Source organism: Tursiops truncatus, chromosome 7 (genome assembly GCF_011762595.2).
Source record: "Tursiops truncatus isolate mTurTru1 chromosome 7, mTurTru1.mat.Y, whole genome shotgun sequence".
NCBI classification, from domain to species: domain Eukaryota; kingdom Metazoa; phylum Chordata; class Mammalia; order Artiodactyla; family Delphinidae; genus Tursiops; species Tursiops truncatus.
Window position 1 is genome coordinate 11345775 of NC_047040.1, and position 16072 is coordinate 11361846.

Below are 16072 nucleotides of genomic sequence, written 5' to 3' on the forward strand. Positions count from 1 at the left end.
TATATCACCAGGTTCAGGAAGGAAGAACTGCTCACCTTGAGGACCAGGTTTCCCTCTTGGGCCTGGAAGTGCTCCCAGCAAACCTGAAAGAGAAAATTTTGGCATTTTAATATTCTATACATACAGTTAATTTATATATACATATAAAAATGTATATGTATTTATATATATAAATTGTGAAACTGACCAATGTATATAAAATTTATTCCACTTGGTCAATTTCACTTTGGTTACAGAAAGAATTATCACATACCCAGAACACATTAAATATCATCAGTTCCGTCAGGGAAGAATTTCTAGAGCCATGAAGGATTACAGTGACACTAATTATTCTACGAAAAAGAAAACTAGTGTATCCAAAATGATGAGCAAGTGGTACCTGTTTCTCCTTTTTCTCCAACTGGACCAGGAATTCCATCACGTCCTTGATTACCTCTCTCACCCGCTAGTCCAGGATTTCCTGGGAATCCTGGAGGGCCTGGAAAAAAAAAGCCATTCAAAGAGAGGACTTACTTCCTATCAGTGGCCTAATGTGAACCCCAGATGTGTGGAATTCTGCGAAATGTGTTCATTTTTCAGAACTGAAGCTATATGAAGCTAAATTCACAGTGAAAACCATGGACAGGTTAGTGCTACCATGAGGATTTTTCACTTTGGAACGTGTAGATCAGCTGATCTTTGAATTAGATCCGTATAATACCTAACCTCACTTTTCTGCATTGTCGTCTGAAGACTGGGTAACTGGGAGCTACCTTCTAAGGAGCAGTCATGGGTCAGAGGTACCGGTAGACAGAGATTCCAGCCTCAGAAGAAAATATGCTTCCCTCACAAAAGGGAACTAGACAAAGTACAAAAATGGAACCTGGAGGGCCTTTTATTCCTGGAGAGCCAGGGAAACCTTTGATTCCTTTAGACCCCAAATCACCATCAGGACCGGGCTTTCCTATAAATGAAGAGAGAGGGGAAGGAAAAAAAGAAAACCAAAAGATAAATGATTCCAGCAATGGCTGAAACAGTCAGCTCTTACAGTCAACTGCGCTCAAGCTGGCCTTCAAGGGGCACTCCTGCGACCAGTCACTTCAGGCTGTTATTTCCCCAGAGAAGCACAGCAGAGACATGGCCAATCATTTTCAAAGGTGTGCATACCCCAGCCCCTTGGACCGCTCAATATCTGATTTATTACTTTAATTGGGAGTTAGCAGCAAAGCCACTGAACCTTTCCGTGTTTGAAAAGATAGTTTAAATATTGTCTTTAGGTAAGACTTGAAGCTGCAAACCAGTGGCCTGGCAGTTGTTTTTGATCAAAGTGAAAACTTCAACCCAAATAACAAGCAAATAAGGAAGCAAGCCGATGTTTAAACTGGAAACAGCAACAACAAAACCCTTAGAACAACAGTGCTATGGGTTAAATTGTGTTGCTCCCAAATGCATATGATGAAGTCCTAACTCCCTAGTATTTCAGAATATCACTGCATTTGGAGGTAGGTCTTTATTGTCTTTTTGTTTTTTCTTTCTTTCTTTTTGGCCATGCCACACGGCTTGTGGGATCTTAGTTCCTTGATCACGGATTGAACCCAGGCCCCTGGAGGAGTCCTAACCACTGGACCATCAGAGAATTCCCAGGTAGGGTCTTTAAAGAAGCAATTAAGTTAAAATGAGGTCACCAAGGCAGTACCTAACACAATATGACTGATATCCTTATAAGAAAAGATTGGGACACAGACACACAGAGGAAAGACACCTGGAGAAGGTGGCCACCTACAAGCTAACAAGAGAGGCCTCAGAAGAAATCAACCCTGCCGACACCTGGATCTCAGACTCCCAGCCTCCAGAACTAGGAGAAAATTAATTTCTGTTTAAGTTACCCAATCTGTGGTATTTGCTTTGGAAGCCCTGGAAAACCAATACAAATATAAAGTTGGACAACAAGCTAACATTTCAGGTCTTTAGGCTGAATTCATTGAGGCAGCACCCCCGAAGTTTTGTTTACAGGAGGAGGTTTTTAGATTTCAGGTCACCAAAGTCGACTGAAATGGGCTCCTTGCGATTCATTTGCCATTTCTTAGTGTCTTCGAATTTGAAGATCAGATTCGAATAAAATCAATTGCAGTACAAAAGCCTAAACTGCTTTCCATTTACTATTCTAGGAGGCAAGGGCCATACCACACTTCTCGCTTGCAGCTTTCGGGTTGCAAAACCAGAGCTCACCTGGGTGGCCAGGGCTTCCGGGATTCCCAGGAACTCCCTCTGGTGCAGCAGGGCCCGAACATCCAGGTGTGCCAGGTGGCCCTCTACCTCCTTTCTTTCCCATGTCACCTGGCAATCCTGGATCTCCCTTAAATTCAGTCAAACACCTTTAAAATTCTCATAAGCAGGATATGTGATCAGAATTAAGTATAAACTAGGTTGGTTTCTATTTATGTATTTATTTATTTAGCAATTCATGGTAAGTGTCTGCTGTGTGCTACCACCCTGATAGCTGCTGGGAACAGGATGGCTACATAATTTGTGGGGTGCAGTGCAAAATGAAAATGCAGCTCTCCTTAAAAGAACTTTTAAAAAGTAATTGAAGACAGAAATGGCAGAGCATTAAACCAAACATGGAGTCCTTGTCAGCACGGGACCTCTGTGGCTACACGAGTCCTGTGCCCAAGAAGCCAGGAATATAATAGTAACCATGTACGAATATGTGATGGATACAGTCCCTGCCTTCATGGAGCTTTAGAGACCAGTGGGAGATAGACACTAAATAAGGAGGTCAGAAAGAAATAGAACAAATGGATGTGTGTTCTTCATATACTCTGCATGCAGATAAACGTATGTCAACCACATGTAAAAAAAGAAACAAACAAAAACACAAACTTCCCATGGTTTAATATTCCTTAAATCTGTACTTCACTTTTATGATAAGCCAGAACATATGGATTTCATAGTAACTTACAAAATCTCGATGGTAGCTGACTAAGATTCATTATTCTGTTACTAAGATTTGCCAGCATGATAAAACCAGCACATTTTGTGTTCAACGCATAGTTTAAAAAATTTCTCCTGTGGTTATGAAAACTTTAAATGAAACTATTCATTAATTGAATGTGAATTAAGTCAAATATGATTCCTCACTCAGGAAAAATTTCAGCGGAAGGAGTCTCTTTCTGGTTTTCTGAGGACCTCGTTAAAAATAAAGGGCAAAGGAAATTTGTTTGAACTCCAAGTAGTAAAGGGTTACTTTCTCGGGTCTTTGTGGTTTCTAAAAGTTTTCTTTCTTGTTGTTTTACAGCTGGAGGAAATCTTTAGGAAAGGTGGTGTTTTATAGGCTCAAAAGAGAGTCAGGGAGAAAGTCTCCTAAGTAATGATTTTTATACTTTTTGGAAGTCTGATGAAAAATAACAGACTCCTAAAAAAAACAAAAACAAAAACTGTATCCAAACAATTTTCATTCGATTTCTTTGGATACAATAGTCTTCCCCAGGGATCCATGGAATCCCATGTGAAGAACCCCGCTTGTGGGAATTTCTGTTAATTATTCTCTATCGCTCTAGCTCTGGCCCTTGTGTAACTGCTATATGCAGAAAGGATGGAAGAAGATAAACCTAAAAGAACAGCTGAGCCACACTGAAACGTTTGGTTGCTGCATGATACCACATTCAAGGGAAGGCTTTGGCATCCAGTCTCTTAGTTGACAGAGCACAAGCGCTGAGAACACTGTGACAAGATAGAAAATCTTCTGTGTAATGCAACGACAAGAAACTTTTAAAACGATTAAGAAAGATAAATGTATATATCTTAGGATTTTTTTTGGTTTTGCTTTTTAATAATGCTCTAAATTTATTTTATTTTTCACCTTTTATTGTGTTTAAGAAGACAAGTATTTTTTATTACAAAGTTGGAACATTTATTTTTGTAAGCCTGTGTGAGATGAGTCTATAGCAGAGACTGGCCACTTTGTAGCACAAGAAAAACAAACACTGCCCCGGCAACTTGTATGGGCTTGTGGTCACTACCTCCTCCTGGTAGCACACTTAAATTGCAGGGTTGGTTATGAGAAATTCCTTGGGGGTTAAAACTGGAGGGAATAAACTCAGAAATTGAAGTTGTGTGATAGGCATCCTTAGTTATAGAAAGAGGGGAGAAAACCTCAAATAACTGTCTGAAGATACAGTAATATTTTCAATTTTCTTTGCCCACAATGTTGATATTTAAAGGGACTCATTCCACCACCAAAACATAAATACTTCAGTGGCCTATATACCTTTGGTCCTGGTGGTCCTGGCCTTGTACCTTCTGAATAACCTGGCTCTCCCTTATCTCCTTGGGGACCATGAGTACCCGGGAGGCCTGGTCTTCCAGGTAGACCTGGGAATCCCATAGTTCCCTTCATTCCTTTAGTACCTGAAATTAGGAAAGAAATCAGGTAGATTAGTAAAGGCAGAGATCTTGAAGGGTTCTACTCCTCACCTTTTCACAAACCACCTTTCTCCCAAGAAGCTGGTTTTTCAGAAGCACTGATGTGTCAGATAGTCTTTTTTTTTTTTCAATTTTTTAAAAATTGGAGTATAATTGCTTTACAATGTTGTGTCAGTTTCTGTTGTACAACGAAGTGAATCAGCTATATGTATACACATATCCCTTCCCTCTTGGACCTCCCTCCCACCCCCTCATCCCACTTATTAGAGAAATGCAAATCAAAACTACAATGAGGTATGACCTCACACCAGTCAGAATGGCCATCATCAAAAAAGATCTACAAACAAAAAATGCTGGTGAGGATGTGGAGAAAAGGGAACCCTCTTGCACTGTTGGTGGGAATGTAAATTGCTACATCCCACTATGGAGAACAATATGGAGCTTCCTTAAAAAACTAAAAACAGGTAGTCTTAATGGATGATTTTTACACAATGTAAATGTTTATTTTGTTCTCACTCATGTTCTGGTTGCATACAGTATATTTGTCTAGAAGCAAATCTAGTTGTTTCACACCAACTTTCTACCAAGTAGAAAACCAAAATGACAACACAGAAAATCTAGAATTAGGACCCATCTTGAGGCTGTAGGCTCGTAACAGGACATTATGCATTACCTGGCACCCCCATGTTTCCCATGCTTCCTGGCACACCACGTGGTCCTGGCTCACCAGGATTCCCAATGCTGCCTGGATCTCCTCTGGAGTCTTGAGAACAAATAAATAGTCATACGCTCTGTGTAGTTCCTGGACATAGTAGACGCTCAATAAACACTTGTTGCTTGCACAAATGAATGAATCCAGCGCAGCCAGACCATCTGGTTTAGGTACTTGTTTAGCTGCATTTATGCCTTCAAATAAGGAAGGGACTGGTGACTCAGAAAATGTAAAATTAGAGAAAGTTAGATTTTTGTCAGCAGGCCTGGATTTCAAACATCAGAATCATCCTAGGACCAAAGCCAGCAGGAAAGAGGGGGCTCCTGTGACAATATAGTAACAGATTTTCCAATGCAATATGGAAATTTTATTACAATGCAATAAATTTCATCACAGATGTGGTCACGGGGAATGGGGGCTACATTATTTGTTTAAAAAATGACTTTGCAAACTCAATAACTTGTTTAAAATAGAAAGAGGCAAATTTGAAAACCTCTAAAGCATTATCTTACTTTCTTCTAGGATATATGAGGTTGTAATAAATTATAGTTTAGAATACATATCAGCTATTTCAAAATAAAATTTTGAGTGCAAAGCAGAACTTCACGTAGGTTAACATTTTTTAGTTAATACAGGCTGACTACAATTTGGTTAAATTATAAGAAATATAATTTGGTTAAATTATAAGAAGCAAATTTCTGTTGGGGCAGAATTCATATTCTAGAAACACATTTTTGTTACATTTAGATCTAGGAAAACTTAACACCTGATATTTCTATTAGAGAATCAGCTATACCTGGTGATCCTGGTGGTCCAGGTGGCCCTTGGAGTCCTTTGAAACCTGGTAATCCTGGAATGCCTCTGTTTCCTTTCTCACCAGGCTTCCCTGCAAGTCCTAAAGTTAAAAACTATGCATTAAAAATACAGGTTAGAATTTTATCAGGCTTATCCATGTCCTGATTAAAATTTTTGAGCTATTATTGAAATACAACATAGCATATTTGTTAAGAGTATGGGCAGATTTGGGCTTATATTTTATTTAAAAGGAAGATTAAAAGAGGTAATACATGAAAAGCATTAGCACAGTGCCTGGCATGAGTTAGTTCTCAAAGAACTCTAGCAATTTTCATAACATTTACACTTTGAACCAACATTTTAAGAACTAGTGGCCTAAATACAGGCTTCTTTTTTTTTTTAAATAATGACAGAGGATTATCTACTACTATTCTTGTCTGGACTATTTCATTCTTAATCCATTTATTACAACTATCATTTATTAAGTAACTGGTTTATGGAAGACATTATTTCCTTTTATTTATCTTATTTAATCTTCAGGCAACCTCAGTGTATTCTTGAGCCTTTCCAGATAGGGTGTAGAGATGAGAAAATTGAGACTCTTTAAGAAGTCAATGAAATAATATAGAGTCACACCATCAGTTAGTGGTAATGCTGGGACTTGAATCCAGTTCTGCAGGCTAGAAATCTCATAAGTTTCCCACAACACCATCCTCCCTTCCCTAAAACATGGCTTTGATCACATTCTCCTGCTCAAAAATATTCATTGAACCTCTTTTGCCTACAGAGTAAATGACAGACTCCTTTCACTGGCACTTGAAACATTCTACAACCTATCCATGGCTGCAACTTGTGCCTTTTCTCAAGCAGATTCACTTCCCTTGGCTGTTTCCCTGCTTACATATTCATTCATTGACATACGTATTGAGTACGTAATTAACAGACAGCTCTTGTTCTAAGTGCTGGAGACATAGAAAAATCAAGTTCTCTTTTCCCAAGTTTTTAGTGTTTAACTGGGGAGACAGCCAAGTAAAAAATTACCACCAGTGAGATAGTTTCTGTAACAGAGTTGGGCACAATAGGCTACAGGGAAGAATTTTGAGAAGAGGGGATTTTTTTAAATTGTAGTGTGATTGCTTTACAATATTGTGTTAGTTTCTGCTGTATAGTGAAGTGAATCAGCTATAGGTATACATATATCCCCTCCCGCCTGGACCTCGCCCCCCATCCCACCCATCTAGGTCATCACAGAGCACTGAGCTGAGCTCCCTGTGCTATACAGCAGGTTCCCACTAGCTATCTGTTTTACACATGGTAGTGTATTTATGTCAAACCTAATCTCCCAATTCAGCCCACCCTCCCCTTCCCTGATTGTGTCCACATGTCCATTCTCTACCGCTCCGTTTCTATTCCTACATCACTAATTATTAGAGAAATGCAAATCAAAACTACAATGAGGTATCACCTCACACCGGTCAGAATGGCCATCATCAAAAAATCTACAAACAGTAAATGCTGGAGAGGGTATAGAGAAAAGGGAACCCTCTTGCACTGTTGCTGGGAATGGAAATTGGTACAGCCACTGTGGAGAACAGTATGGAGGTTCCTTAAAAAGAGGGGATTTTTTTTTTTGCGGTACGGGGGCCTCTCACTGCTGTGGCCTCTCCCGTTGCGGAGCACAGGCTCCGGACGCACGGGCTCAGCGGCCATGGCTCACGGGCCCAGCCGCTCCGCGGCATGTGGGATCTTCCCGGACCGGGGCACGAACCCGTGTCCCCTGCATCGGCAGGCGGACTCTCAACCACTGCGCCACCAGGGAAGACCAAAGAGGGGATATTTATAAGCTCAGTGTTGAAGAGCAAGTGGGAGCTAGCTGGATGGAGAAAGCATGGAGTGGGACAGAATTCTTAGGCAAGAAAATAACATGTGCAGAGGAGTGGTGAGTAGCAGGGAGTTAGAATATTTTCTTTTGTAACTTTTGGTTTTTTTCCATTTATATCCTTTATCATAACCTAAAAATATAGATCACTTAGTTTACTCATTTGCTTTGGTTTTTAAGGGGCAAACAACCGCCTGTGGGCCAAACTTGGCTTGATGTTGCATGGCTGGAGAGCTAAGGATGCTTTTCCTATTTTTAATGGGCTGTAAACAGACAAACACACACAAAAGAAGAATAGGCAACAGGTGTCATATGTGGTCCACAAAGCCTAAGATATTTACTACCTGGCCCTGGATATAAATTGTTTACAGAGACATTATTGTTTCTTTCTCTTATTAAGCTGTAAGTTTCCTCATGACCAGAACACTACCTCTGCTTTGTTCACCTCTGTGTCTTCAGGACATAGTAAAAATGTCTAGTCATAGGTACTAAAAAATAATTGCTAAGTAAATAAAGGTCATGTGGCTGGAGAAGTAGGCAAAGGGCAAGTGATAAAGAAACCTGGATGCCAGTCAAAGAAACCTGAATTCTTTTTTTTTTTTTTTTTTTGCGGTACGTGGGCCTCTCACTGTTGTGGCCTCTCCCGTTGCGGAGCACAGGCTCCGGATGCGCAGGCTCAGCGGTCACGGCTCACGGGCCCAGCCGCTCCGCGGCACGTGGGATCTTCCCGGACCGGGGCACGAACCCGTGTACCCTGCATCGGCAGGCAGACTCTCAACCACTGCACCACCAGGGAAGCCCAGAAACCTGAATTCTTAAAGCAAGGGGAGACTTGGAAAGATTTTAAGCCGAGAGTATCCCTTGCTCATCGGAAACCTACTCATAATTTAAATCCTTCTTCATGGAGGCTTCTCTTTCTTAAAATTTATTTTATTGAAGTATAGTTGACTTACAATGTTGTGTTATTTCTGCTGTACAGCAAAGTGATTCAGTTATACATGTATAAGTTCTTTTTCATATTATTTTCCATTATAGTTTATTACAGGATACTGAATATAGTTCCCTGTGCTCATGGAGGCTTCTTTGACTACCCTGGTTGAGGTGTGTTCTGCTTTGCTCATGTCCCACAAGGCTCACTGCCAGTGGTACCCAGCTGGCAGCACAGTGAGAAGGCTGAGTATGGACTTTGGAACCAACAACATCAGTGTGAGGTCCATCTCTGCACTTCCTATCAGAGTGACACTGAGTAATGTGACCTTTCCATTTCCCATCTATAAAATGGGATGACAGCAATAACCTACTCCTAGGGTTGTTGTGAGAATTAAATGAGTCAATATTTGTAAAGCTTGGAACAGTACCTGCATGTGGGAAGGGCTTCACAGGTCTTTGCTAAAATAGCATAACAGTTCTTTTGTATTATTCTTTACCTTTTTGTACATATGTCTAAATCTTCCATGCAGACTCCTTGAGGAGAGGACGACTTTGCTTTTCATACCTTCAATAGCTCTTCCACATTTGCAGTGGATGTCTTTAAGTCAGAAACTCAGACGATAAATGAATCATATAGAAATTAGAGAGGCCTAGATAGTATGATCTTTTGTTGTTGTTGTGGTCTATCTCTGCTCCTTGGTTGTGGGTTTGAAAAGCCAAAAGGAAACATGTAGGACAGCTTCCATGCACCTTGTACTTTGCTAGAAGCATAAAAATAGCATGTGTCCCTATATATTTTACAGGAACAATTCTTTAATTGTAAATTAGTACCCATTGTGCATTCATGATGTTAGAGTCAAATTTTAGTTTATGTAGGCACAGATATGCTATTCATATTTTTTTTCAAAATGTTTGCAACACTACCTAAATCATCTAGAATAATCCAGTGAAGTGGTGTCTGACAGTTTATGAAGACTGGACACTTGTGTCAGTATTTTTTTTTTTTTACATCTTGACTTAGACCAGTTCTAGCAGAATTTTATAAAATTCATACTACTTTCTATTCTATTGTTAAAAATGTAATGCAGTCTTCTGTTCGCACCCAGAACTAAACCATCCCTTGGACAGCAGATTAAAGGGGGACTACCCAAAAGGCCTTTACTTGCTAGTTTTCCTTTATAGAAAAAAATCTGATTCTTTTCCCAATGATTATCCTTTTATTTATTTATTTTTAAAGTTTGTTCCATTTGAGGAATAGCAAAAGGCCAGAATGGCTATTTTATTTTTATTTATTTTTTAAAAAATATTTACTTATTTATTTATTTGGCTGCATTGGGTTTTAGCTGCGGCACGCGGGATCTTCGTTGCGGCTCATGGGCTTCTCTCTAGTTGTGGCACGTGGGCTTAGTTGCCACTAGGCATATGGGATCTTAGTTCCCCGACCAGGGATCAAACCCGCATCCCCTGTGTTGGAAGGCAGATTGGATTCTTAACCACTGGACCACCAGGGAAGTCCCTGATTATCCTTTTTTAAGTTAGCAAATTAGTTGGATTCAATCACTCTCCAGAACCCTGCTCCAATGTCACCTCTGTGAAGTCCTTCCTGATTCTGGGAGAGACAGCTATTCAGTCTTGCCAGCCTGGTCTACAGAACTCTATCCAGAATTTTTAAAGCAAATCTTACAATCTAACTTCTCAAAGTTGATTACAAATTATTCAAAACTTGATATGGTTTTGCAACTACAAACACATTTTTCTTTTATTCTTCCCTGCTATAGAAGTTTGATCTGCAAACATTTAATTTTACCCAGAATTCCTTTGTTTTATTAAAGTTACTTGGGGTTAGGCTGGATCAGGAAGACCGCAAGGCAAACCTTAAATTTTGATTTGATATTGGCTGTATTGATCATATAAAAAAGCCTGTCATACAAAGTGCTTAAATAACTTGAAATAATTTGAATGGGTTTGAATTTGAGCTTAACAGCTCAAATAACAGCATTGTTTTGTTTTTTTTGTTTGCTTGTTTGTTTTGTTTTTTGCGGTATGCAGGCCTCTCACTGTTGTGGCCTCTCCCGTTGAGGAGCACAGGCTCCGGACGCGCAGGCTCAGTGGCCATGGCTCACGGTCCCAGCCGCTCCACGGCACGTGGGATCTTCCTGGACCGGGGCACGAACTCGTGTCCCCTGCATCAGCAGGCGGCCTCTCAACCACTGCGCCACCAGGGAAGCCCAAATAACAGCATTTTTAAGGCACTGATTTGTAATCAAAACATATTTTCTCTTTAGTAATTATACTCCAAAGGATTCTGAGTGTAAGAAGCAGTTTTTAGATGCAATCAGAAAAATTCACCCTAGCAGCTGATAGAATAGAGTTGAATTTGGGGTGGAGTTTTCTACTCCAGCCAGGGAAGTTTTTTATGTGGAATTTTCTAAAGGTTTAATTTTCACCATACTTGGCAAAAGGGGGCTTTGAGGCTTAGAATTTAAAGATTGGCTAGTGAAAATTTAAAGACAGCGGACCAAAATGAAGAATTAACTTGGAAATAAAAAGTTACGATTTAAGGAGGCAACATATTACTGTTCAAGGCACACAAAACCCAGTTCTAGTCCAACTCAGTCACCAACTGGCTTTGTGAGCCTGGGCGGGAAATTAAACCCTGGTCCTCACTGTTCTCTTATGTCAACTAAAGGGATTTTCCTGGATAATTTCTTAGTCCCAGAATCAGAACGTTTGTACCTTTGAGTCCTGGTTCCCCTTTGTCCCCGACTAAGCGTAATATTCCAGGAGGCCCTGGAATTCCTTTATCTCCTTGTTCCCCTTTGGCACCTGGGGCTCCTCTCTCGCCTTTTACTCCTGGAATTCCAAAGCTCCCTAAGAGACAGATGTAACAACATCAGTTCCTTAATTCTTTAAAAGTTCATGAGGATTCAAAAGTTAACAGTGCTTACCATAAAACAAAACAAGACAGATAAACCAAAAAAGGTTAACAGGGCTGAGAACTTGATAAATAGTTGCCCCCAAACAGGCAGCCACATGAGGGTAGTTGTCTAAGCCTGTAGGGAGAAAATATGACTATTCAAAAGGGACAAAGGAATACAGAAAACTGCAAAATCAAATATAAGGTTTTCTCAGAACTACTTTCTCCTCAAAGAATAAAATATAATTTATTTTTCTGCTAATTAAATGAACATTGTTCATGCCTCCTGATAGCTGGAAAGATATTCTATCACTTACCCCTCTGTCCCAGGGTGCCTGGCTTCCCAGGAGGCCCCGGAGGGCCAATGTTTCCGGGAACCCCCATCATCCCAATCGTTCCTTTTTCACCTATGGAAACAAATTAACACAAGGCAGCACATGCTGTAAAGAATGAGAAAAGTGAAATACTCCATAAAATAAAATGAATTATACTTAGAAAGAGAGAAAGAGTGTTGCAAAAATGGTTTCTGTAAACAGGAAAATAATCCCACTTGTCTAGGGATGGGTCAGTAAATGGTCTTTTTTTACATCGTGGATGTGGAATTTGGTAGCAAATCACAATTGTGGATGAGGAGAAAATATGCTGAAGGTTTGGAGCATTCCCTCGTCCCAACCCTTGATCAATAACTTTGTTATATTCCCTTATTTTACTTTCTTCATAGCATTTGTCACTAGATGAACTTAGCTCTTAAATGTGTTTGTTATCGTGTTCCCCATTGTTCGAGGTGGAGTCTTATCCACCAATGTGTCTCTAGGGTCTGGAACAGTGATGACATATGATAGTAGCTCAATAATATAAATGAAAGGTTAATTAGCAGATTAAGTTCTTATTCTGGACTCTTCTCTGGAGGAGAGACCAGTGAGGTCCTTATGCCATGAGAAGACTATTGAAATATTCTCCCCCAAACATATAAACCATAATAAGTGATGAAATAAAAGAATTATAAGGGAATACTATGAACAATGACAGGCCAGAAAATCCAATTCTTAGAAGAGGCACAGATTACCAAAATTGACTCAAGAAGAAACAGAAAATCTGAATAGATCTATAAGAAGCAAAGAGATTGAATTAGTAATTTTAAAACTTCTCTCAAAGAAAACCCAAGCCCCAGGTGACTTCACTGGTGAACTCTATCAAATATTTAAAGCATATCAATTCTTCACAAACTCTTCTAGAAAATACAAGAGGAGGAAACACTTCTCATCTTGTTCAATAAGATAGCATTACCCTGATACCAAAACCAGACAAAGACATCACAAGAAAACAGACCAGTAAGTATCCCTTATAAATATGGATGCAAAAAATTTCAACAAAATACTAGCAAATACATTTCACTAGTAATATATTAACAAGATTATACAGCAAAAATAGTCATATTGTGGGTAATTGTGAAATTTGACCATCCCACTACCACCAGTTCCCAGCCCTCTGGCTCCTTGCAAATAACTCAGAAGAAAAACTTATACTAAATGAAAGAGAAGCTTAGAGTCAAAAGCCGATGCGGGTCTCTAGTTTACACAGCTACCTTAAAAGGAATATGTGGAAGAACAGAGAAGAAGAAAAACAAAAGCACATAAAGGGTACCTGGTGGCCCTAAAAATCCTGGATTTCCTGGATATCCTTTTGTACCAGGTGGTCCCATCTCCCCTCGATGACCCGGCATTCCTGGTGGTCCAGGTTCTCCAGGAAATCCTGACCTATCCAAGCCTGGAATACCTGGGTCTCCCTTTGGCCCCGTTTCGCCTCTTCTGCCTATATATGAATGAATGAATGAATGAATGAACACACGATTGCTTTCCACAGCAACTCCAGATATATTTTATGGCTGTAAATATTTAGCTCTGTGATTGTGGGCAAACCACAGACTTTTCTAATTGATAGATTTAGGTCCCCTTTTGTAAAATTCTAAGATCCCTTCTGGATTTAACATTCTGTGTTTCAATGATTCATGAAGTAATGATAGTGCAGAATTTAGATTTATTTTCTAGTCCTGCAGGCACATCTTGGGAATGCACTTTCTGACCGTGGCGCAGTCTTTAACTGGCAGAATTCATACAGAGCCACTCACGTGGCGGCAAGCCACCAGATGCTTCTAGAAACAATAGCAGCACCACTACAACAATTAACTTCTTGGCCAAAATTTTGTTTGTGAACATATAAGAAGTATAATAGGCGAGTTCTAAAGGATTTTTTACCCAGAAACAGTTCACAGATCTGGTTGAGAGGAGCGAAAAAGAGGGTAAGTTTCCCATGACCGCCTAGCTTTCATAATTTAGATTTACTTTCATACCCTTTCTTTTATGTTGCTTGTAAAGCAACCAACTATGTATTTTAGTTTGTAACTTGTGAACATATACCTTTGCATACATTCACTCTGTTTCAATAATAAGGATACATTTACCGCTTTAATATACCTATGAAAGTATTAAAGATAAAAGTTATTTGAGAGTTTATATGTATATATATATATATATATGTAAGTATACATCTGTATATATCTTCATTGTTCATATTTTCTTGCATACAAGACACAAACCAATCTTACTGTAGTAACTTCAGGTCTCTTACTCTATAGTTGGTATTCACTGCAACAAGTTCGTGACAACAGGTTTTTGTTTCTGAAATCACTTTTCCCATTGAACAGTGGTCAGGACTTGTTACCGGATAGTTCTCATGTGAAGCAGCAAAACTCAAAGCAGGAGTCCCATGTCATCTGCCCGCCTGGTGACTGGTTTCAAGGGCCTCCCCCTACCTTGTTGCCCTTTCAATCCATTTAAGCCTGGAAGTCCTTGAGCTCCACTGAGACTTTCTTTGCACCTTCCTGGGGGGCCTCTTTCTCCAGGTGGTCCAGGCTGCCCTGGATCCCCTGCAAAATAGAGTCCAAGAATACAATCGGGTGGCAAAACTCAAGGTCCTAGTATTGCTATCCCAGTCATTCTCTTATAACTTTCCCTCCTGAATCGAACTTAGAGTTAATACCATTGATATGTCTTATAGAGAGGACACTCATTAAAAAGGAAAGAAGGAAGAAAGGAAGAAAGAGGGAACAAAGGTAGGGCAGCAATGGAATGGAAATTTGAATGGAAAGTTAATTAAGGCTCGCAAGTTCAATTTATTGAGCTGGAAGTTTGAGAAGAGTTCTTCACCCCTAGAGCACCTACACATTCAATCTGCAGCATTTTAGCTGAGCTCACAGTGGAGAAAAGCAATCACACTTGCTATTTTACCTCGTGGTCCATCAAGCCCTCCAGTTCCTGGAATTCCAGGGAGACCTGGAAGTCCAGGGAGTCCACTTTCTCCCTTTTCCCCAGAGTTGCCTCTTTCTCCTGGCAAACCTGGTGCTCCTGGCTCTCCAGGCATGGCTAGCCCTGGTTCTCCCTATAGCACAGAAATTACGTTAGTTTTACTGTATCATGCTTGCAAATCCTTATCGACTATTGACCGGTCTTTAGGGCTATTTACGTGAAAATAACGTCTCCATGATGGAGGTTCTATGTCCCTTTTGTACAGTCACCACCATTCCATCCACTTTCCTTTTTCAATTGTAGTTGCTGACTTTTTAAATAAAACTGTGCTTAGTAATTCTTCATAGCCTCCACTTTTTAAGAAGACTGTGGAATTTTCTGTAAACAGTCTAGATGTCTCTCCTTTTGATAGTTTTTCTCATAGATATCCACGTCTGTTTCTAGAGTTTTCCCATTTTAAGTACTCTGAATGTTTCTGAAGATTAAGGAAGAAATAGAGAGGCAAATTGGTCTTCTTACACCTTCTATTCTCCTTTCTAAAGGGGAGTGATGGTTCAGAGAAACTTTTAAAAAAGTCGGCATCTTCATCATCTACAAATATATTGACAATTTCTACACACAAAGCATCCTAACTGACTGACTGTAACTGCCCCTCCCCTCCCCTCCCCAATTATCAGTCTGAATTTTAATTCTCAAAGACCTTGACTCCTGGGAGGCCTGGCTTTCCAGGTAACCCTGGCTTTCCCATTTCTCCAGGACAGCCTGGTGATCCTTTTGTTCCTGGAAAACCTCGGTCTCCTACAAAGAAAAAGATAACAAAGGTTGTAAGACAGGTCTTAGAAGATTCTGAACAGTAGCTCTTAGATATTTTTATGAAAGTTTAAATGATGAGAATGCCAACCGCTAAATTAGCACTTTAAAAAAGTCAATTCCAAATCAGATTAAATTGGTTCCCAGTTTAAAAAATTACCTTCTCCACTCTTGTTGTTTAGCACCACTAAAGTTTGATTGAGCAATTCTTTAAACCACTGATACCGAATGACCATTTGGGTGCCTTTTTTAAAAAGTGTATTTTGCATACTGTGTACAGCCAAATGAATTTTTAAATGTGTCTATATATCTACTCAAGC

At 39.8% G+C, this 16072-nt stretch overlaps 1 protein-coding gene across 1 annotated transcript in view; it reads right to left on the reverse strand.

Moving 5' to 3' along the window:
• Positions 1 to 16072, reverse strand: part of COL4A3 (collagen type IV alpha 3 chain) — a 133906-nt gene that overhangs the window by 17775 nt on the left and 100059 nt on the right. The window contains exons 26-38 of the mRNA XM_073807882.1: positions 15643 to 15740; positions 14925 to 15075; positions 14450 to 14563; positions 13282 to 13449; positions 11955 to 12044; positions 11457 to 11591; positions 5913 to 6011; positions 5078 to 5167; positions 4250 to 4389; positions 2209 to 2335; positions 863 to 943; positions 380 to 478; positions 36 to 83 (exon numbers count right to left, since the gene is read on the reverse strand). Coding sequence (XP_073663983.1) covers positions 36 to 83; positions 380 to 478; positions 863 to 943; positions 2209 to 2335; positions 4250 to 4389; positions 5078 to 5167; positions 5913 to 6011; positions 11457 to 11591; positions 11955 to 12044; positions 13282 to 13449; positions 14450 to 14563; positions 14925 to 15075; positions 15643 to 15740 — 1440 coding nt within the window. The remainder of the gene's footprint in view (positions 1 to 35; positions 84 to 379; positions 479 to 862; positions 944 to 2208; positions 2336 to 4249; positions 4390 to 5077; positions 5168 to 5912; positions 6012 to 11456; positions 11592 to 11954; positions 12045 to 13281; positions 13450 to 14449; positions 14564 to 14924; positions 15076 to 15642; positions 15741 to 16072) is intronic.